This window comes from Lissotriton helveticus, chromosome 6 (assembly GCF_964261635.1).
Source record: "Lissotriton helveticus chromosome 6, aLisHel1.1, whole genome shotgun sequence".
Taxonomy (NCBI): Eukaryota; Metazoa; Chordata; class Amphibia; order Caudata; family Salamandridae; genus Lissotriton; species Lissotriton helveticus.
This window is the reverse complement of record NC_136067.1, coordinates 892,305,756-892,330,769: the sequence shown is the minus strand read 5'-3', so window position 1 is coordinate 892,330,769 and position 25,014 is coordinate 892,305,756. Positions and strand designations below refer to the sequence as shown.

Below are 25,014 nucleotides of genomic sequence, written 5' to 3'. Positions count from 1 at the left end.
CCCAGGACACTATTCAGATTCCTGTCTCCAGTGCAGTTAGAATCTAGGCCAATGTGTGCATCTTGAGCTTTCCCTTACCTAGTATAGTATTCAGAGGCCGCAGGTCCAGTGTAGGTCAAAGACCTCTGTACTTTTTGGGAATAAAGCAATCTCAAGAATAACAACCCTCTCCTCTTTCTAAGTCTGGGGCTTTCTTGGTTGCTCTGCTGGAGACCAACACTCACATCTCCTCTAGAAATATGGAAAGATGCTCCTCCAAATGTTGACTGAACCAGGTACTAAGATATGGTGAGGAGAAAAAAGAATGTAAGGCATTTCAAGTTGAACAATTTAACTGACCCATGTGACTGGCATTAGGGATCACCATCCTGGAAGAAAGAATTGTGTCCTGCCCCATGCAGTATGTACTGCTAAAGGCACCCTAAAGCCGCTAACAGGCAAGTTCCACTGGAGGAGGGGGCTGTGGGGACTGTTGCCCTTGCTGGCATGCACAGTGTCTGCTGGAACCCCCATCCATGGCATTTAAAGGACTGAAGTGATTGTTGGAATGGGTGGGCGTGACTGTTGCTGATTGTATGCCAATTCTCTTAAATAGCCATTCCTTTTTACTAAATTGGTTACAGAATTACATGCAGGTCTCACATTTTTTTTTTATGTTGCCAGATGTCCAAGACTACTGATGAACTGACCTAACTGCAATATGCTCAACCCATGCACTGGACATGATATATATTTTTAAACATCATAGCAGTCTCATCATCCCAATTATATTTTTCCTAAATTGTAGGCTTCACTACTAGGAAATAGCAAATGTGAACTTTACTCTAGGTTCTCACTCTGCTTGTTCAAAACTTCAATGAGGAAGTCAAACACAGTTCAAGGTTCAGAACAAATTTAAAGCAGTTACTATGCAGGTATTATGCTTTGCAATTGATGCATCTTATCACTCAGTAGACGGGTCTAGCTTCATCTCACTCTCTAAACATCAGCCTTCAAAACGTAGGGCCTCATTTATGCGGCCATGCGTCACTTTAACGCCGCTGGTGCATCACTTTTTGTGACGCACCAGCAGCATAAAAAATGTGCCTTGTTGCACCATATTTACAAAGTGACACATCTAGGTAGATGCATCACTTTGTAAACCCCTGCACCACATTATACCTGCGCCAGGTTTCATTTATGCAGGGGGGTTCCGGCGCAAGAAAGGGTCGTAGAAGTGACTCAGTGAAATCTATAAAATTTCACTGCGCCACTTCTAGGACACAAATGCGTCAATGTCTTACACCTCCCTCACAGCAGGCGTAAGACTGATGCAGGCCCTTCCACATGGGGCTTGCCCCATGTGAAAAGACACATTGCTGGAGTTGCGTCGCTTTTGTGACACACTCCAGCAATGCATGACTTTTGCACCAGACAGATACATCAGAAATACTGACGTATGAGGAGTCATACAATAAATATCATGTCGCAAGGAGGGCGCACTGGGAAGTGATGCATCGCTGCTTTCATGCAGCGATGCATCACTTCTCATAAATGAGGCCCTCAGAGTTTAGAAAAATCACAAAGATACAGAAGAATACAACTTTTTTGTTCAGGGTATATGCAAATATAAAATTCCATGCACCTTCTAAATTTTAGGATAAGCTCAGGAGGTATAAATGAGCAATGCATCCATTCCATTAGTGCCGTGGGGGTCTTCCTCAACATCTCATAACCTGCAAGGCTCTATTAGACCACATTGCCAGTCTATGTACCCTCATGATATTCAAGCAAGTCCCTGTAATCCTCGGCCCCAGTTTAAACACAATCTTCAGTTCCATGTTCACAGAAAGAGTTTTTCCTTCCATTTGGAAGAGGGCATCGATTCCACCCCTTCTGAAGAAACCTAGTATTGATTGAGCCAAACTGAATAATTACCAGCCCTTTTCGCAACTTTCCCTCCCGGCTAAACTGGTGGAAAATGTTATGAATAAACAGTTTACACTATATCTTCAGCAACACAATTTTCTGGATGAGTCCCAGTTTGGTTTTAGGGCAGAGTATAGCACCGAAACAGCCCAAGTAAAAGCTACAGATGAAATCAGAGCAGTTCTAGCTTTAGGGCACGTGGCGGCTCTCATTTGCTCGACCTGTCGGCGGCGTTCAACACGGTCGACCACAATCTGTTACTCCACCGTCTGATAATGCATTAGCATTGGCTTCTTCCTATCTGGCAGGATACAATCAGTGGCCTTGGGCAACTACGGATCCCCATCCTTAGCTCTGACCTGTGGGATCCCTCAGGGACCCTCAATAAGCCCTACTCTTTTTAATGTCTACGTGTCAGAATTGGCAACGTTAATCAGATTTTTCAGTATGGAATTAACATCCTATGCGATGACACTCAAATTGTCTTGTCCGTTTTCAAAAAGATTCAGGGATTGCATGCAGGCAGTCAGCTCATGGATGAGCTCACACTGCCTCAAGTGAACTCAGATAAAACGGAGACAATCCTTTTTGGCAACTACTCCCCAAGTTGGTCGCAGATCTGGTGGCCGGACGAATTGGGGACAGTGCCTATCCCAGCTCCCAAAGCAAAAATCTGGGAGTGATTATAGATGAGAAACTGAACTTTGAGGCACAAGTCAAAGCAGTTTCCTCATCCATCTTTTTCTTACTTAAGGTGATTAAGAAAATCTTACACTTTATTCCAGCAGATAGTAGGAAAACTGTGGTTTCATCTTTAGTCTTTGCCAAACTAGACTATTGCAATGGGCTCTATCTCGGCCTCCCCGAAAAGCAGTTACATAAGCTTCAGACGATTCAGAATGCTGCTGCAAGGCTTCTGTTAGGAATACCCAATTTTCAATCAGTGGGAAATCATTTTCAGAACCTGCACTGGCTTCCAGTTAAAAGTCGTATTAAGTTCAAGGCCTTATGCATAACATATAAGGCGCTACATGGTACCGGTCCTCAGTTTTGAGGCGGTCACTGTACTGGTATTCTCCAAATAGATGCCTCCGTTCGGAAGGGGTGAAACTCATGCTCGCTCCCAAATTTTGTAAGTCCAACTGGGGCGGCAGAAGTTTCACAGTGGGGGCTACAATGCTCTGGAATATCCTTGCCATTTCCATCAGAAGTCTCTCTTCTTCGACATCATTCAGGAAAGTTCTGAAAACATGGCTATTTAACAAATAGAGGTTCCAGCTCACTCAGGACTGCTGGTGCCAAGACACCATTTGGTATTTGTGCACTTTAAAATGTTAATATTATAACATAACACAACATGAGATTGTTCCCTGCTCAACTTTTATCCTGTATAGGTTGTGCCTCTTCCAGTGAATGCCCTTACTTTTCGTGTCTTGCGAAGCTGAAACTCCACATACCTTATGTCTTTCACAACCCATGCCCACAGCACATCGCACATCTGGCACAGCCTATATCCTTTACCGCATAGCTCATAACCTTCACAGCTTATTGTTCACCCAAGCACAACCCTCCGTTCACGACACCCGACACAGCTCATACTGTCTAGGTCATGCCTATTAGCCTACTGTTCAGCTCATACTCTGCTCAATTTATATCCTGGTCATTATATGTCTGAACAGGTTATATGTATGAAGCTCACATCTTGCTCACCTTATGACAGATACAGCTCATATTATGCCCAAATCACACAAAGCACCACCCTTGTCCTTTGAACAGAAAATATTATGGACAGGTTGTGCAGTGCATACTTAACTCTACAAAGTTCATTCAGCTTGCACAGCTGTCATACTACACAATTCATATCATGCACAGCACATATCACTATTGGCTCATGCACAGCACATCTCATTCCCTTGCACATTATACAGCTTGTGATCTGCATAAATATTGGGATGACAAATTGTCTATGCAGTGGTAGTGTAGCTCTTAATACTGTAATTAACTTGCTCAATTTTATTGGTTTAGTACAACATGAGAGGGTGCGTCCTGCAGTTGCTTTTCATTCGATAACTGGAGACATAATAAGAGCCGTAGCGGCCGGTGGTGAGAGTGCTGCGGGGCAGTGCGGTGGGGCGGGGAAGAGCAGGGTGGGGGGTAGTAAACTACGGCATACGGTCAAACAGAGGTAAGTAAACATATAAATAACTACAACGAATTTCATTGCGCGCGCTGCATTGCAAAATGTGATGCAGCACGCACAGCGAAATTTGGTTTATTTATTTATTTGTTTACTTACCGCCATTGGGCCATATTCCATAGTTTACTACCCCCACCCTGCTCCACCCCCGCCCCGCCCCACTGCCCTGCCGCACTCCTACCACTGGCCACTACTGGTTGTTGGACGTGGACAAGGAAGGGGGTAAATGAGTCCAGAAGGCCCTGGGATGTTCCGCCCTGAAACGTTAATGACATCACACATAGGGCCTGGTTTAGAGTTTGGCAAATTGATTAATCAGTCACAAGTGTGACACATATCCCTTCTGCCTTATTACAAGTGCATTATTTGCTACAACACTTTTAGTAAGGCAGATAGGATACCCATCATGTTTGTGATACTCATGCACCAAACTCTAAATCAGAGTCTTAGTGCTTAAAAAACAAGGCATATACAAGCTGAAATAAAAATAAATCAGCACAACATTGACAAACACCTGAACTAAGCTGCTGGAAATACCGCCCACAACAAGTGTTTTAAAATTGTCTTTTTCATATTTTAAAATTCATTATTTATTGAGAATGCAGTCCATTTCGCTGCCATTGTCCAACTATTACTTTTATGCCCAGCGGCCAACCTTTATCTGTCACTGTCTCAGTGCCATTAGTGAATGTTGAGGTACATACTGTAAATTTGAAAAAAGGATTTGCAACTCACATTTGCAAATGTTTTTATTCAAGAGCCAGGCGCAATATGCTTTTTCTGCCCACCGATATGAAGTTTCTGGAAATTTGAAATATAGCTCAAACATTAATTTGATTACTGTCCATAAGTAAATTTAACAATGGGCCATATTATCAAGAAAGGGCGATACATTATCGCCGCTTTTATCGGCAGGAAACTGCCGATAAAGCGGCCATAATGGGCTTGATAATATGCCCTTGTTAGAAATGGGATCCCTGGCTGGCCAGGGCTTTCGCCAAGGTCAGTCAGAGACCACCACTCCCAAGTCAGGGCAAGGGAGTTACACGCCAAGGTAACCCCAGCTCCTCCTCTAGGTAACGTGGCGCGAGCAGCAAGTCTACACTTGGAGGCGATGTGAGTTAAGTATTTGCGCACGCACCCCAGCAACAACACCAGAAGGCCCACCACAAATGAAACTCCACACAAGGTTATATAAAAATAGCCTTTGTATTACACCAAAACACATTAGATAAAAAACACACACTTTACAATGTGCCAGAGGCACGGGCAGAATTTACAGGGGATATGTACAAGACAGGGCCACCTGGACCACTGTCAGGAATCAGCACTTTTAGAAGTAACAATACAATACTTGTAGGCCTAGAACTTTAGAACATAGAGCCTATCGGACAGTACCTTCCGTCCTGGATGCGCAGGATAATGCGAGTGATCTCCTTAGTAGGCTTTAGCGGGCGACCGGCTAGCTACAAGCGTTTCTCTGGGGCGACCAATGTGTGCGGCTCAGAGGAGGAGGGGGAGACAGGATGCGGGCGGCCCAGCGAAGCGGCGCGGATCAGGGGAGAGCGGCGCGGCTCGAGGCTTGGCCGGGCGGCCGGGCACGAGCTGCCGAGGGGAGTGAGCGAGGCACACTTCAGCGAGGCCCCAGTGGCCCAGGGAGATCAGACAAGTCCCAGCAATTTGTCAGGGAAGGCACAATAGAGTCCACTGGTCCTGGGACTCTGGTCAGGGGGCGAGCTCAATATCAAGCCCTTGAAATATCACTTAGAACATAACAGAAAATCACTGTAACACAAAATAGGACATAAAGCACACAACCAGTACCCACTGGTAACCGGTAAGTACCACCTACGCAATCCTAACCACCTTAGGAACAGGTCACGCAGGGAACCAGGACCTCACTAGCACCACCTGTACTAGCAAGAACAACCACCTAAGTATCACAATACAAGTAGGGGCATAGACCTGGGGACAAAACACATGATGCATAAACATACATTCAGCGGTGTAAGGAACAAGGCACATGATGCATCAACAACACATTCAGAGGTGCAGCAAAGAGCACTTTGCAGAAATCACATTAACATGAACTTACATCAAAGTCCAGGGTCCAGGTTGCGCCACTGCGCCAAGACCTAAACGTAGCAGCTGCCCACAAAGTGCTGGGCAGCTGTAGATGATGATGAGGGGCATCGTGGGAGCCTCACAGGCTCTGAGGAATAAATATGCACAGGGAGAGCCTCTCTGGGCTCGTAAAATAGCTGTGGGCGTGAAGCCTCGTGGGCTCGAAGAACTGGAATGCCCCCATGAGCCTCTCGGGCTCTCCAGGAACTGCAGCCAACGTTGGAGCCTCTCAGCGCTCGAGAACAAGGTGGGGGCAAGCGGAGTCCCCCCTCTGGGGACTCGATCTGGCCAGGGATGGGCAAAGAGCCTCTCAGGGCTCGGAAGCAATGTGGGGCCCAGGGGAGCCTCTCGGGGCTCGAGAGCAACACTGGCGGTAGGCGGAGTCCCTCCCGGGGGACTCGGCATTAGGGGAGGCCTCACGGGCCTCTGAACACAATGAGACTCGCTCTGGAGGGGAGGGGCGGTCACCGGCAATGTGCCCCGACGCCCCTCCTCTCCCTCAACACACTCACCGGTTCTGGCGGTGCTCGGCTGCGGCTCTTTCTCTCGGGCGGAGATAGCGCTTGGCGGGGCTCTCTCACCACATGCACTCAAGGAGCGCACGCACTTTACACTGCGCCACAGTGTCAAAGTGCGCAAAGACCAGAAATCACTATACTTCAAGGCAAAAAGTTCAGGGGTGAACCTGCCACAAGGCCCAAGTCCAACACAACCCCCTTCCAGCCAAAACGCAGGGTAGGCCAATCACCACCGTGATGGACTTCCCTGCTCGGGGCGATTGAACACGGACGCGGGCCCGCACTGCAGGGACACCCTCCGGTTCTACGCCACGTTGATCCATAAGCCAAGCACATCCTTAAAAAAAAAACAGGCCCAACTAGGCTACCCCACTGGTACTCCTTAGCTGTCCACGGCTAGGACCAGGCCCTAGGCCACCCAGATACCACTGGTCCCTGCCAATCCACAGAGTGGGGGATTGTAACCCCTGGCCTACACTAGCCACTCTCCACTCCCTTTCTCAGTGTAGTTCCAAACTACCACTGATCCTTCAACCTAGGGTCTGCACCCTCAGGCTGACCAGAGGTCACGGGCAAGATTGCCCCACCCTACCTCTACTTCTGAAGCACCCTCCAGAACACAACTCTCCCACCAGTTTAGGACCTTACTTCCTCAGCAGCAGTGACCACGGTCAGACCACCACCAGAACGGTGTAGTGAGGCGTTGCACGTTGCGGTGCCCCCCAGTTGCGGTGCAGCCTATGGCTCGTTGACGGCGTCGAGACGACGTCGGTGAGCGCAGAGGCGGCGTTGCTCGAGGGGGACGTGGCTCAGTGCTGTGCCTACAGGACACCAGGGTGGTCATGACGGAGTCACAGCTCCCTTAACTGGTTTACCACCTGGGATTCAAATTCACCGGATGCACAGGGGTCAGACTCCCTCTGACCCCCTTCCAGAGTTCTGCACCCTCCCACTGTAGAACAGGGTCCCTCCACTTAAGTTAGGCCCCACCTGCTCTCAGGGTAGTACCACAACACTCAGCCAAGAACCCTAAAGATCCCTGCTAGGCCTGTACCACCCCTTCTGGGAAACACAGGGTCTCTTCACTTAAGATGAGCCCCACCTGTGTTCACAGGGGTACCCCTAGAAGACAAACCGGCCAGGACACTGGCTACAGTCGCCCTGCCGTCCAGGACAGGCAACACCTGACCCTGGCTGCCCAACCTAGGGACGCTACCCTTTGGTTAGATGCCTGGCGCACCAGGACTTCTACAAGTTGAAAACAAAAATCTAAGACTTTCTCTCCTCCTTCAGCAGCAAGGCAACCACTGCAGGGCAATCCCCCATACAGCTTACCCGGTTCCTTCTCTTCAGGCAGGAGTTCCTTCTTGTAACTCCAGGACACTACGTACAGTTGCCCTTACGTCCAGATCCGGAAACACCGGCTACTGGCTCCCCAACCGAGGGACGTACCCCTTTGGTCAGATGCCTGGCGCACCAGGACTTCCTTGAGGGTGACACAGAACTAATGTGTCATGTACAACTCTGCCTGACACTCAGGACAGAAGTGGCATCACCATGGTCACTCCCTGTCGACACAACCCTTCTGGTTGGCCCCTGACCCACTGGCTCTTCCACTGGGGAACCTATCCCCCTCGCACCCCTCCATCTGGACTTCTGCACCCTCCCAACTGGAACGGTACTGCCAGACACCAGAACTACTGGAACCCTGGTTACAGAGGTTCCACATTCTCCAGACACTCTGGAAGATCCTCCTCAAATGACCTATTGGTACAGCCTAGGCCCCCGACCTGACGTTCCCTTCAGAAACATTCCAGGCCCTGACACTGGGTTTCGGGCACCTGGAGACATGCAGTCCCACCCACTCCTTCTCCTCTTGAGACAGGACGTGAGCCGAGACCTAGCTGGGCTACACTGAACCTCTTCCACCACGCTGGGCTGGAAGACACCTCAGACACTCCTTTTGGAATCACTCCATCCCCTATGCCTCTCTCCTCCCAGAACATTACCAACTCCAAAATTCTGTCTCTCAACAGACCACAGAAATCAAAAGCAGGCTCCACTGTCTGCAGACGTTCTTGGGAAAAGTTTAATACACTGAACTTAGGTATCTGAACAAAACAAGAGTACACAAGCATTCAGCAAGCTCCCCATCCAGAGAACTCACACACACGTCCAGTGCCACACACCATTCATCCACACACCCCTCCCCAGACTGGTAAGGCAGTTTCTACCACCCCTCACTTCTCAACCTGACCACACTTGACACAGGTACCATTACTCCAGGGCAGGGACAGGGGACACATGCACTGGACACACTTATGCTGCCACCACTGGATCCCACCCTTCTGGTGAATCCAGAAAACACACTGCACTTAGGGGGATGATCTACCCTCCCGAGCTAGGGACACTTAACTCAAAGTGCACAAGAAACACATTTCCACAGAAATGACATTTTCAGCAAACTTAAAACAAAATAATCAACAAAATGTGGTCATCTAAAATGCAGAGTTTTGTAGTGCGGCCAGCTGCCACTGTGGTACGACGCAAACACAAATCCTTATCCTCACCGCTGCGTCCAATGTTAGAAATGGGATCCCTGGCTGGCCAGGGCTTTCGCCAAAGTCAGTCAGAGACCACCACTCCCAAGTCAGGGCAAGGGAGTTACACGCCAAGATAACCCCTGCTCACTCTCTAGGTAACGTGGCGCGAGCAGCAAGGCTAAACTTGGAGGCGATGTGAGTTAAGTATTTGCGCACGCACCCCAGCAACAACACCCAACGGCCCACCACAAAGGAAACTCCACACAAGGTTATATAAAAATAGCCTTTGTATTACACCAAAACACATTAGATAAAAACACACACTTTACAATGTGCCAGAGGCACGGGCAGAATTTACAGGGGATATGTACAAGACAGGGCCACCTGGACCACTGTCAGGAATCAGCACTTTTAGAAGTAACAATACAATACTTGTAGGCCTAGAACTTTAGAACATAGAGCCTATCGGACAGTACCTTCCGTCCTGGTTGCGCAGTGATCTCCTTAGTAGGCTTTAGCGGGCGACCGGCTAGCTACAAGCGTTTCTCTGGGGCGACCAATGTGTGCGGCTCAGAGGAGGAGGGGGAGGCAGGATGCGGGCGGCCCAGCGAAGCGGCGCGGCTCAGGGGAGAGCGGCGCGGCTCGAGGCTTGGACGGGCGGCCGGGCACGAGCTGCCGAGGGGAGTGAGCGAGGCACACTTCAGCGAGGCCCCAGTGGCCCAGGGAGATCAGACAAGTCCCAGCAATTTGTCAGGGAAGGCACAATAGAGTCCATTGGTCCTGGGACTCTGGTCAGGGGGCGAGCTCAGTATCAAGCCCTCGAAATATCACTTAGAACATAACAGAAAATCACTGTAACACAAAATAGGACATAAAGCACACAACCAGTACCCACTGGTAACCGGTAAGTACCACCTACGCAATCCTAACCACCTTAGGAACAGGTCACGCAGGGAACCAGGACCTCACTAGCACCACCTGTACTAGCAAGAACAACCACCTAAGTATCACAATACAAGTAGGGGCATAGACCTGGGGACAAAACACATGATGCATAAACATACATTCAGCGGTGTAAGGAACAAGGCACATGATGCATCAACAACACATTCATAGGTGCAGCAAAGAGAACTTTGCAGGAAATCACATTAACATGAACTTACATCAAAGTCCAGGGTCCAGGTTGCGCCACTGGGCCAAGACCTAAACGTAGCAGCTGCCCACAAAGTGCTGGGCAGCTGTAGATGATGATGAGGGGCATCGTGGGAGCCTCACAGGCTCTGAGGAATAAATATGCACAGGGAGAGCCTCTCTGGGCTCGTAAAATAGCTGTGGGCATGGAGCCTCGTGGGCTTGAAGAACTGGAATGCCCCCTGAGCCTCTCGGGCTCTCCAGGAACTGCAGCCAAGGTTGGAGCCTCTCAGGGCTCGAGAACAAGGTGGGGGCAAGCGGAGTCCCCCCTCTGGGGACTCGATCTGGCCAGGGATGGGCAAAGAGCCTCTCAGGGCTCGGAAGCAATGTGGGGCCCAGGGGAGCCTCTCGGGGCTCGAGAGCAACACTGGCGGTAGGCGGAGTCCCTCCCGGGGGACTCGTCATTAGGGGAGGCCTCACGGGCCTCTGAACACAACGAGACTCGCTCTGGAGGGGAGGGGCGGGCACCGGCAATGTGCCCCGACGCCCCTCCTCTCCCTCAACACACTCACCGGTTCTGGCGGTGCTCGGCTGCGGCTCTTTCTCTCGGGCGGCGGTAGCGCTTGGCGGGGCTCTCTCACCACATGCACTCAAGGAGCGCACGCACTTTACACTGCGCCACAGTGTCAAAGTGCGCAAAGACCAGAAATCACTAGACTTCACGGCAAAAAGTTCAGGGGTGAACCTGCCACAAGGCCCAAGTCCAACAGCCCTTGAGAATTCCCATAGAAGCCTAGGTTCTGGTGTTAACCTGGGCTTCTATGGGAATTCTCCAGGGCATATTATGAAGCCCATTATCGCTGCTTTAGCGGCAATTTCCTGCTGATAAAAGCGGCGATAATGTATCGCCCTTTCTTGATAATATGGCCCAGTGTGTTTTGGGGGGCTCCTTTTCTTACCTCATAGACTTAGAGATGGCGGTTGATTGTTCTAATGAACAGGGAGAAGGAAGAGCTGTGGACGAGGGAGGCAGTGACAAATCATGCCGACAGAGGGTGTGCTTAGTGGATGAGAAATAGAAGTGGGCGAATAGCTGAGAGCTCAAGCTCGGCTCCAGCCAGATGCTTGGCTTTGGCTCAGCTTGAGGTCCTTTTTGCGTTGCAGGTGTTGACTCCTTTTAAGTGCCCTCTGTTGTTTCCTGTCCTTTGTGAAAAAGGAACAGTCTAACACAGCGGGACGGTCTGCAATTCCGAATGACGCACAAGACAGGCTAAGGAAGAAACTGGGGATCACATCTGGCTTTCACGCTCTACTGAAATATGCCTTTCAGACGTTCAAGGGCCTAAGACTTCCCCGCTATTATGATTCCAAGGTTCTACAGTGCCAACCTTATCAGACCCACCATCTCACCTGACAGTGATCCTAGGTCCTGACCAGTAAATCTTCCTCAACCCTTTGGAGTGCACAATGGATGCTCTGGAGGTGCACAGCAGTCTTAGTTAAAGCTTTCGGGATCCAGTCTGGTGCCTGGAGAATGGCCTGACAGTGAAGAATCTGTAGTCAGAAAAATCCATTAGAAGCCTACTATTATTCATTCACTTTCACTCACACAGGCTGGCATATGTAGACACCCATGCATGCTCAGATATGCACACACACTCACACAAACTCACTCTCACCTTCAAGCATGCACACAACATTCATTTAAAAGCATGTTTTTCTTCAACCACCTGCCCTATTCCAGATTCTTGCTTTCTAATTTTATTACAGTGATAATGAATAATGGGTTATTATACACTATAAGTATAATAAAAATGTAAAGAAGAGAGGATTGCAGAGGACCGACACTCATGGAGAAGTGTGGCTCAATGGTTAGAGCGGCAGACCCTGATGCAGAGGTCTGGCCCGGGACCAGGGTTCAATTCCTGCCTTGGCTGGTCTCGGCGGATCTTGGGCTCATAATTCCTCAGACCTGATTTCTCGCCTCGGTGCCTACTCTAAGCATGGGTTCCACGCTGCAACTCTGGGCAATAGCTTGCTTAGTCTCCACAACGGCCCCCTACAGCGCTAGCGATGCCTGGTTGCACCCTGGGGATGCCCAGGAGTGGACATTTCACGTGGGGGAAAAACCAGGAAGGGTTCCCTAGCGGTATGAGTACAGCACCAGGACACTCAGGAGTATCAGTGCGCTTTACAAGTACGGCTACATTTACATTTACATATGGGCATCTCCTGTATTTCTGGGACTGATTTTCCCACTTCCGAAGCCACGGGTCACAAAGGCAGTGCCAGGTATCTTAGGGGGCAAGCCGTTGGGCACAGCTACGACCCCTGGTGGTCCATAAATGACGTCCATGCATTCTTAGAGAAAAACAGGGATGAATTAAAGAACTTAATGGCATGAATTACATATCATTACAAATGTGGGAGGCATTCATAAGTCTGTATGCGGTTTAACCATTCCCCAGCTGAACATAACATAACACGTGTATTTGTAAAGCGCACTTATCACCCATGGGTCTCAAGGCGCTGAATAAGAGATGTTTATTGTTACCCAACTCAATGGTACTCATTTTATCGACCTCAGATGGATGAAAGGCTGAGTAAACCCACTGGGATTTGAACCTGTGACCATGAGGTCGAACACATGCCCCTGTAGTGGATGCATTAGTCCACAAAGCCACCAGACCCAGCAATCCATTAAACCATTCCCCAGCAGAAAGGAGAGAAAACCAAGACTGACAAACACTCTGGTCATGTGGGGCTGAAACGTGGCACCATCCAGACCAATGAAAACGGGTGCTGAAAGGCAGCATCGCGTACTCACTACAGTACAGTCAGTGTTGTACTGATCAGGAGCGGTATCATCTATTAGACAGTAGTCAACGGCAGAGGAAAACACAGAGGGTCTAATTTACGGCAAAAGAAAAGGGCAGAAATGCGCCGTATCTATATGACATGGCACATTCCTGTCCTTTTCCCCTGCGCTGTCGCACAATGGGCTGCCGTGCGCCAGTGCAGGCACCTTTGCACCATGGTGCAAGGATGCCTGCTTTGCGGGGATGATGATTTTTGTACAGGAAGGAAAACCTTTCTGTACAAAACTAATCACAAGAGACTTTTTACTCTTTCAACATTTGCCACACGTAGAAAAAGGAAAAACGAGGAGAAATAAAGATATCTCTCCTCGTGCCTCCCTTACGCCTTTTGACGCTGCCTCAGATTTTCGATTTCTCGTAAATCTGGGGCAGTGTCAAAAGGCCATGGATGTCGCTGGGAACGCCCCCAGCAACACCCATTGCACGCCCCTTTAACACAGAATACTGTGTTAAAGAGACTGATATTTATCAGGCAGAATTAAGCCAAAAAAAGTGGCTTAGTGCTACCCGATAAATATCACACAGGCTTCTGCGCCACGGAACGTCACAAAAAGTGACGTTCCCGGAGGCGCAAGGAGTCTCATAAACGAGACCCAGAGAGCCTTATTTATAAGCTACTTGCAACACTTTTGCGTCATTTTTAACACAGGGAAGGTGACGTAGGGGTGGCGCAAGGGGCTTGTAAATAAGCCCCAGAAAGTGGACACTTTAAAACCCACAAAAGGCATAGTCAATACTGCTCAGGCTACAACTGCTCATTTAACAATGGTTCCATCATTGCTTTATTTACCCCTGCATGGTATAATGCTAGATTTTGGAGTAACAGTCTACTTTTGTTATTCAAAGTTTGCAGAGGGTATTCCATTAGAACTCAAGAAACATGGAGAGCAATACCCAGTTATGTTCTACTCTAACACACACTATATCATTTACTGTAACCATTGTCTGATCAGAACGGCAGAGGAAAAGATGCCACGCAGTTTTGCATTATTCCAGGCATGTAGCATTTAGCTGACTATAAACTGGCCTTGGATTGCTCTAAATAATTACTTATCTTACTGTCTGAATTTGGTTGAGATTGCTACATTATCCTGAAAATAAAGGAGGCACCAAGCCCGGGCAGGGTGGTGTATTTAGCAAACAGTGGAGATGTTGTAGGGTTGGTTATGTCTGGTTTGCTTATGGAGTGCCAAGCCTTAACTAATATGGACCGCAAAAAATAAAGCAACAATCTTACAATCAGGATTTTGACGGTCATATCGAGTTTGAGCCAGGGACACCTATCCATTGCAGTGCCTCAACCAAACCAGAAAATAAAGTTTGTCAGGCAAACCTAGAGAAACTTTCAGGCAATGCAGTGGCGTAGCAAGGTCAGGTGGTACCTGGTGAGGAAAATGTCTTGGCACCCCTTCCCACATTGAAATTATTGAAAGAAGGAAAGATAAGATACTTAAAGCTTTGCCTTTCTGTTTTTTTCTTTGCTGCGCACCACTCATTTTAAATAATATTTTTTTTTCAAAAAGTGCTGTGAGCCCCCAAATTTTATTTTAATTTTAAAAACACCATTTTTTTCCATTTTGTCACCACCCTCAGTAAAGACATCCGGGGCAGCCCGCACCCACCACACTCCCTTCTTACGCCACTGAGCCAATGACATCATCCAACATTCCGAGTTGCCTGCTTTTTCTCATCAAGGTCATCTTAAGGATTTCGGGGGCCCTGGCCCAAACTTAGGGGCCGATTATGATGGCGGACAGACCTGAGTCCATAGAGTAGGAGGGAGCCTCCGCATTGCCTGCAGAGTTCCCTCCTGTGCAATTAGGATGTGACCGCCACCCTGGCGGTCACATCCTTAACCTTTAACATTGCGGCGGGTGCAGCTTCAAGCTGCACCCGCCGCAATGTTAAAAATGCATGCACGGCATTTGCGTGCACAAAGCAGCAGGCACCGCGCGGTGCCTGCCGCTTTGTCCACGCAAATGCAGGGGGGTACCATAGGTACCCCCCATGTGCACCCCTCACCCCCCCTTTACCCAGGGGGCCTGCAACGGGCCCCCGAAGTGAAGCTCCATATGCTTTTTCACGGCGGAAAAGCCGCCATGGAAAAGCATACTTTGTACTCCATCCTAATATGGATGTCGGTGTCTGATAGACACCGCCAGCCATGTTAATGTTACAGTTTCTGAGAGCTACCAGAAGAGAATTCCAGAGTTTTGGTCCTAAAACAGAGAAGGAGCGCCCTGCAAGACCTAGGCAAGGTAAACAGTGCCAGGTTAGCTGATCTCAGCGCTCGGGAGGGGACATAAGGGGACACCAGATCGTGAATATAAGAAGGGGCGAGACTGTGTCTAGTTTTAAACATGTAACATTAGGCCTTGAATTTAATCCGTTTGTCAACCTTCAGCCAGTGCAATTTGTAAAGCAAGGGAGAGACTGAAACATTTCTCGGCAGCTGGAAAAGAAGGCGGGCGGCCCCGTTCTGGATGATATGCAAGCGATGAATCAAGGCTTTATCAGCGCCCAGATACAGTACATTCCCATAGTCCAATCTAGTTGTTACCAAGGCCTGCAACACTGTTCCCTGGGAACTTAGAGGAATCAGGCAAAGGATTTTCTAGAGCCATTTCAGAATGGAAAAGCAAGAGGCTGTGAGCTTGGAGAACTGCGGTGTCAAGGTAAGATTCTTATCGATGATGAAACCGAGATTCTTAACCTTTTCAACCGGGGAGGGTGAAGGCCCCAGTATGTCAGGCCAGTGGATAACTCCCCAAAGTCCATGGTTGTTTTCCAGGATGAGGATTTTGGTTTTATTGCCATTGAGTTTAAGGGTGTTTCTGTTCATCCAGAGGGCGACCTTAGACAGGCCTTGTCTGAGAGGGAAAGGATCTTTGTTTTCAGCATCTGATAGTGAGAAGATAATCTGAGAGTCATCCGAGTATGAAAATAAGGTGAGACCAGACTCTTCAATCACTTCCGTCAAGGAGCGAAGGTAAATGCTAAAAAGCAGAGGGCTCAGAATGGATTTAAACGAAGAAATTCAGTGGAATGCGTTATAGCCAGGTGACATTACAAACCATGCCTATTAGTAAGTAGTGTTGTCCATCAACCACATTATTAGTAGTCTGTCATATGGCTGGCATGCATTTTAGTACTAAGCTGTGACTCCGTATATTGTATGGAGTGGTGATTCCTGCAATTCAACAGCCACGGTTCTATCGAATATAGCATAATGAGGGAGACAGAATAATATACATTGTGTCAGGATATATACTTTTTAATTATGACTACGGTCTTAGTATATATTAAATGGCTATTTAAAGAGGCAGCTGCCTTTTTGACTCTACATGGTGTTTATTGAGTGTCATGGAGAAATGTTTGATGCGAAGATAATTAATTGATGACGATTTTCTAAGTATAGACTACATGTCCCAGAAGCTAGCGTTCTGGTTTTATCGTGATCGCATGGCCGAATTTCTGGAATAGCTGTGACGAATAGTTCTGTAAATTGCCAAGCGCACTATTATTGTCGCGTCGGTAACCGTAGGCCGCTCGGCTCCACCCAGACGTGCCTGACGCGTCCATGAACCGGACGTGGTTTCCAGTACTTCCGGGGCATGGTACACTAGCTCCGCATTAAGACGCGGGCTATCGGTGAAGGTTCTTCCCCTTCGGCCTTTGTCTGCCTACGTGGTAGGCAGTGGGTTAGGTTAGAGACATCTGAGACCTTCTGACGCTGTTTTTTGCCCAGAGTCCGTTTATGTAAAAACGGGGTGAAATATTTTTTGAGTCCTGCTCGTGCATTTATACTACTTGGAGCGGTTAATAATAAGATGAAACACATAGTGCGGACATTGTTTAGAGGATAAATAAGGTTTAATACCAAGCATGTTGTATACTATGAATTTAGGAGATTAGGTGATATATATGGAATGAGACTAGAGGCACAGATTAAATATAGTACTGGTCATTTTGCCCTAATCCCATTAGACATTTGCAAACAACATTTATATATGCTGATATATTTATCTCTGGTGTTTGTAAATATTTTATTTTCCCTGTAGGTACCCGCACTTAGACAAAGGACCTATGTAAGGTAGAGGCAGAATTTATTCTGCTTAAAGGTGAGATATTTAGATTTACAGGTGCGTTTTTCACAATGATGGTGTGCTGGCACTTGACACGTACACGGGGGCACACTCACCGTTGCTATGTGTGTATAAAATCATTATTGTATTTCTGAAGATATGCTTTTGTTTTTACAGAGACCAGACCAGATAGAAGTTGGTCCACATAGAGTTTACATAAGTATATTTTGTTTATCACTAAGTACAGCAGAGTGACATGACTGTGGTCCTGATGAATGCAGCAAATTATATACCTGGCAAAAACATGTTGACCTAGACAGATAGGTTATATCTATATTCCTATTGTTACACAGGCTTTTTACTTCATCCATTAGGGATACAGATTAAAGACATATGCCCTAGTTGAGATGATTTTTAATTCTCTTTATGTTATAATATTTGCACTCTGCCCCTCACTCACATATCACATTGGAGTAGAAAACACCTCCTGCTCCTCTCCTGTGGGAGAGTTGTAGCCCACACTTTTAACCTTGCGGTCACTGTGTGCAAGAGGGAACCCAATGATGAAGCATGTCACCCGCGTGGTGAGTGAGGGTTCCCGTCTTTAAAAGTAAATGCTTTTTTCACAATACACACTTCTTTCTACACACATGAGGCTCTATACCATTCAGTTATCCTTTGTGAGATGCTATATAGTGGAGTGATGCTGTGAATGGTTATAATTTCTCCTATTGAGACCCTGTTGTGAGATACACACGGCTCAGAATAGATCCCTGAGGAACCCCCGAGGTCGGTGTTAGGGTCGTACAGGTGTTGTTTGCTGATGAGACCTGAAATGTTTGATCTTTCAGAAAAGAAGATAGCCACTTCAAGGCAATGCAAGCAATGCATGAAGCCTCCAATCTATCCAAAAGAATGGAATGTGAGACCGTATCGAAAGCCGCACTTAAATCCAGGAAGGTAAGGGCGGCTGTCACACCAAAGTAGTGTTCTTGCCTCAGGAATTCTGTGACTCCAAGTAGGGCAGATTCGGTGCATGTATACATGTATTAAAAAATAATACAAATAACATCTATAAATAAAAATAGGAAAAAAAACAAATTTCATACAATAAATTCAGCTTCCCTAACTACCAAAAAGAAGATAAAATAATTAGTGACCAAAATAATTTCAATTAATACATAAAAAAATAATTCAAATAAAAATATCAATCATAGCACAAACACACTTTCACAAACACTTACAATAATATAAATTAAAGATGTTTAAAAATTATATATTTTAAAAAATGTAACAATTAATTGACAATAAATAAATTGCATATAAATACCAATAATCATAAAAATATAGATTTATTTTCTTCCCAAACAACTCATCCAAAAAAGCAAAACACACGTAAAAATACATGTGTAATACACGTGTAAATACTAATATACATATAAAAATAAATTAAAGGGTAGAACAATTGCACAATTCTTAGTAACTTAATACATTTACAAAGTTAGCTATCAAATAAATACAATATAACAAAATCAACATTACATTATTTAATTGTATGTAGCTTCCCACCCTATACCCCTACAAACCCAACAGCCAGCACCTAAAATGCAACTGAAATAAATAAGCATTAAACAATTAAAATATTTATTCATCAATTAAAAAAGTAATAAGCAATTCATAAATCATTGTAAATTAATTATTACTTAACTTACCACACTATACCCCTAAAAACCCAGCAGCCCTTGCCTGCAGTATAGTAAAATAAATCAGTATTAAAAAATTTACATAAAGAATAATAAACAACATTGTTAAATAAAAATTAATAGTTCATTTTTAATTATAACTTAATTAATTTCCCATCCACTACCACTACAAACCCAGCAGCCCACACCTAAAATATAACTAAAATAAACCAGTGCCTAAAAATGTACATAATTAATAATCAATTAAATAATTGATTACTAATTAATTGTTAATTAGTTATTACTAAACTATCTTGCCACCGCTTCCCCGTACAAACCCAAAACCTGCTATTCTTTTTTAACTTTCTAAATCACTTAAAATTGTAAACTATATTCAAAAAAATGAATAGCAATTATGCAAATAACACATAAAATATTATAATTACTAAAATATATTGAAATAGTTAAGACATTATAAGTTTTCCAAGTATATTACTGAAACTACCATATTAAAAGCAACAATATTCTTTAAAATGATAATACACCCACTCATGTGACCCAGAAGAGGCTGCATGCAGCAAACTAAGGGCAGGAAAATGCCAACTTTCCAAAAGTGGTATTTTCAAAATTGTAACGTAACATCTGAATTCACCATTTAAGAGGATTTTTCATTACAATTTCATAGATACCAAACATGAACTGCCTACCTGACTCAACCATAAGTTAGCACCTATTACATATAATAAGGTAACATAATCCTATACAATGGGACAGGTAGGCCTCATAGTAGTGAAAAATGAACGAAGGAGTTTTTCACAACCAGTACATGTAAAAATTGAATAAATGTCCCCCTGTCGCATTACTACTACTACTATCAACATTTCGATTCTGTTCAACAAAAATGGCATCATCTTTTAAACACAATCCCAATTGGTCAATGAGTTGGACCAGATCTGCTTAGATGAGTCATGTGTTTCTGTTCAATATTTCTAGTATAATATTTGATGCTGACAATATAGGTGGGAGGGAAACCAGATCAGAACTGTTAGCAGCTTCACAGTAACAGGTGCTTACCTCTAGCATAGCCATGCTTATGTATGGACACCCTCATGTTATAGATTTCTGGCCTGCTTCTTTTCAGAGAACTCGTCATATAAATTGCCATTCTTACTTTAAACTGACTTTTCCTCCTAAATCTTGCCTGTAGTAAATGTATGCAGTATTCCTGAATGGTTTATGTAATAACTGATCCTATGTATCACAAACAATAATATGTAACGCACTCTGTCACCCATTTAAGTATTGTTCTCCCTATATAAAACTGCAACACCATGAAAACATATCAATCCTTCATAAAGTCATTCTCTGCTCAATCCATATACTCATTCAACTATGCATACATGATTGCCTCATCCAGTCATCCACTTGTGCAACTAATTCCTTGCCCATTCATCCATCAATGCACTTGGTCACGCACCCACCCATTCATCAAGACACTTACATTTCCATCCATTCATCTACTTTTGAATCATTCTCACATTCATTCACTCACCTATCCTTACAACCTGGCTGATCAAAACTCCTAGAATTAGAGAGAGAAGCAGAATAAAAGTGAGGGTTCTGGACAATAGATTGTAGAATGCCTTAAATCCTCTTCATCAAACTCATCCAGACTTGCCTTTCTTCAAAAACACAAATGGAAAAAAGGCAAACCTCTTTAAGAAAACCTTCTACATTTACTTAAACTCCATTAGGGCCACCTAACTACTTTTAGTTACAGGATCCCATTACAGTAGTTAACCATCCAAGCGTCCTTCATATTTCACTCATGACTTTTCTCAACTGTATTCTGTACTGTACATATGTCTGATATTTCTGTTTTACCCCACCTCATCTATGCTCTGCAAAGCCACATTGGCAACATGGTGTGATTACTATCATATAATGAAATGCCATACCTAATGGCTTTGACAATACCTGGAAAAATAGCATTTTACAATGGCAATTTGGTTTTGCCTCTTGTGAGAAAGGTTCTACAGTGATGTACAAAGTATGCAAAATTCAATAGTTATGTGTTAGACGTATATGATTTAAGTTGATGAATGCTACTAGTAAGTCTTACCTTTACCATCTCCTCAAATGAAATTAAGAGGAAATCAAAATTATCCTTGTGCATATGCCACCCTCGAAAATGTTCAAACCAACATCCACCAAACACTAAAGAACAGAAAAAAGTACAAATATGAACATGTGGCAACATTTTCAGGCTATAATCATTAACATTCTATTATTCAGCTGAGAATGACTGTGATGAAAACCTCACCTCCTACCTCATACTTCACCACATAGAATCTTAAGATTATTGGTGAATTCGCCTGACTTCTTTTTCTTTTTTCCCTCAACTGGAAAATGAATTGCTTGTTCAGGTCAAATAAGCAGGTTGCAAATGTCACATTTTTAGATGAAATTGAAGAATACATTAATTATTATACGAAAGGTAGGTTAACTAGCTTTGTAAGATATTGGTCATTCATTCAAAAAATAAAAAGGGCCAGCTTTTTATTCTGTCAAGTGTCAACAAGAAAAAGAATATTTTGTGGCATGATAGCATTCATTAGCGCTATCCACCCCGTCAATACTTAAGTTTGAGACGCTGGGCCCAGCTCACATAACAACAAGGGCAGGACTTACTCTAAGTTTATAGACTTACAATTGTGTGCAAAGTTCTTAAAAACTTTGAAAGCAGTCTAAGGTTTACATTATGCATCGTTCCATCACATAACAAAGGGCCCGTTTAATAGCAACAGGAGCCATTTCATGAAGAGCAGAACTGTGCAGTTCATAGAGATAGTTTTGTATCCCACAACTGAATCATGTCTGACAAAGCTGATAAGGCGATTCTTGGAACGTCTATCAGCACCGCAGGAAGAGGAAGAAGTCATCTGAATGGTAAAGATGATGGAAGGAGAAAGTACACCAAAGGGCCTGGAGGTTTCTCACATACACCTGTGGAAAAAAAGCTTAATGCTAAATGGATAACGTGGAAATCAGCAACCAAAAATTGAGAACAGGGCAATGATGTCTGCACTCTTTTCATCTTCAACAATGACAAGTCGTATCAAGTTGAAAACAAAAAGAAATTGCTGACATTCTAGAGCAAACAAAAGAAGACAAATTCCAAAGCCACACCTGCCCAGGATATACAAACAAAACAATGTTCATGAACATGTGCTGCAGCATGCTGCACAGGAGAGAAATCCCCAGTTGAAAATCTTTCTGTTGTACTGAATATATTAAATGGATTACATAGCAAAGGCGTGGTGCCGAGGGCAAAACATGAGGTTTGGGGGGAAAAGACTGAGGACCACTAGAAAATAATTTGCCAATAAAAATGTTGTGTCAAGTTTGTAAGTAGCATTTTGTTTCCAGAGTTGCAATTTAAAAAACATTGAATACAAAATAATGGTCGTTAAACTCAATAATAGAGCTTGGTCCCTTTTTCTCCCAAGCCCTTCTTGCCTACCTGTGATATAGTTGTATATCCCCCCACACACTGTGCACAGCTGAAAAACATGCCCAGTAAGTAAAGGGTATATGGATAGCCAAACAACTAATGCACACGGCTAAAGGATATCTCTCTGTCAAAATCATGTACTAAGTTAGATGATGCCTTGCTGTGATACACCATCTGGGCAGCAATCACAATGTATTAGCACTCGATTAACTTACGTACACAATGACAATTCTTCTAAGACAGAGACTGTTTTAGCTTCTTCATAATGTTTGCAGTCACGTGATCTTTACTTGCTTACTTTGTGACTGGTGACCTCTATAAGAAGATGTGTCTATTTACCCCAATAATGTTGTTTGTAGGTTTTCTGTGGAGTTAAATAATAACACACCTATCTCAATAGTCCAGGAATATTATGTATTTTATGTGTAAATGTAGTCTTTTTTTATTATCCACATCTTATTATCCACCCATTTCATTGGTTACTATGCCATTGTTAACACAAGTTTAAGTTTAAATGTATTATTTTCTGTTATTGCAATGTTTTGAGAACAAATGGATTTCTATTAGAAATACATTCTCTAATGTCATTCTTCTCATGCCAATTTATGCTAAATACCTCATGAGGCATTTGCTGATGATGATCGGCCATAGTGTGAAATTAATATCTGAAAACAAACTTCATTTTGGATCCTTGTTCTACTTTTTGCATACGTCTAGTAGAATAGTGTGCTTTCCCTGTTGTTCAAATAGATTACATGATGCTGGACATGGCCCCTGAATTCTGTAAAAATAAAGATAACAACACTAAATGGTGCTGGGAGAGTACACCCTAATCTTAGGCCTATATGAATACGCCCCAAGGGACCCGCTTGAAGTTCATTATTTAAAGAAAAACATATCCTAGCATATGGATTGCGGCTCTTCCGGTTGAATCTACTATTCACACATTTGTGTGATAGAGTCCACAAACATTTATTGTGGGTTCTAGAAATCGTGGATCATGTTTGGGCACCCTCCTAGAAGTATGGCGGTGCCCAAGGAGCGTTTGAAGCTCTATAGTAAGTTTGCATGTTTGAGCACCCAGCTCTGCGATCATTTCAAGTTTGAGGAGCTGAAATTAGGTCAAGTAAATCAGGTACCACATGGAAGTTAGTTTTCCAGAAGGTTTTGTACAGTTGGGATGGGCTTGCTGTGAGGGGTTGCACCTCCATGGCAGAGTTGAGTATATGGCATGGCCGTAGCACAGGCCCTGTAGCCAATACATTTGAAGGCTGTGAATATGCTTGTTGGTACTCCCTTTCAGGTTTGGAGGAGGGTTTGTGACTAATTTCTGATGTGAGCAGTCAAAGACTGCAAGCACCACGAGTTGGGTGACCATGTGTGCAGTCTCTGAAGCAAACAGGAGATGGCTAAATACTGTGGCACACTGGATTTTCCCCCGCATGAATGAAAGCAGGGCTAAACTGCAGATTAAACGCTGCAGCCAACACCCAGGAGCTGCCAAAAATCGCACAAACCAGAGGTTGGTCAGCAGCACAGGATTGTTTGCAGGTCCTAGACACAAACAGGAGGGAGAGGGCAGGGGTTTACACAAGGATTAGGGAGTGCAGGGGAGAGTAGACCACAGTGGTGTAGCTAGACTAGCTGCTGCCCGTGGTGGTCCCTGCACCTCCTGCCCTGCAGATGTATGTAAGAGTGGTGGGGTGATGGTGATGCCGCAGGTAAGGGGGAGGCCACTGCCCCCAAAAACTCATGCGGTCTGAGGCGGACCGTCCCCCAGCCTCTCCCTTGCTATGCCACTGGCAGCCCAGGAACAGCAAGCTAACCATGCAGGGCATGTTGCAGGGGCATGGATTTGAACACCAGATGGTAGGGGGAGGGTGGCAGGGACAGGAACAACACGCTGAATATGAAAGGCAAGCGGGAGAGGCATTTGCAGCACATACGACAATGCAACACAGGAGGAAGAGGACAGGGGCATGGACTCGGACACGAGCAGCAAGCTGGTCAAGCAGGGTAGGTGGGAGGGGCAGTGGAAGCATAACACACGACAGAGGCCAGTAGGATGGAATGTAAGAGGTGTGCACGAGCCGCAAGCTGACCATGCAGTGCAGGTAGGAGGAGCAGTGGCACCACAATGGACCACTTATGGAAGGTGGAATGGTTAGTGGCAGCATATTATACTATGGTGGCCAAAAGGGAAGGGGCTGGGGAATTCACATATTGAAATGGATAAATATGATGTCAATGAGTACCATGATGTGTGAAGGCCCAACAACGACAATAACAATAAATGCAATTCCAACGTATGTCATAACCTGTGCCCATATGACAATGCCAATGCTCATAAACAAAAGGCCAATGTATGTCATAATCCATGCATGAACAATAGCGATGATACCAGCAGCAGCAATGCCAATGTATGTCAATAAT

General features: G+C 45.2%; 1 protein-coding gene across 3 annotated transcripts in view; it reads right to left on the bottom strand.

Annotated features, from left to right (window-relative positions):
* Nucleotides 1–25,014, bottom strand: part of LOC144761579 (amine sulfotransferase-like) — a 476,546-nt gene that overhangs the window by 55,425 nt on the left and 396,107 nt on the right. For all 3 annotated transcript variants that reach the window (XM_078646877.1, XM_078646878.1, XM_078646876.1), the window contains one exon: nucleotides 21,190–21,284. In XM_078646877.1, the coding sequence (XP_078503003.1) occupies nucleotides 21,190–21,284 (95 nt within the window). The remainder of the gene's footprint in view (nucleotides 1–21,189; nucleotides 21,285–25,014) is intronic.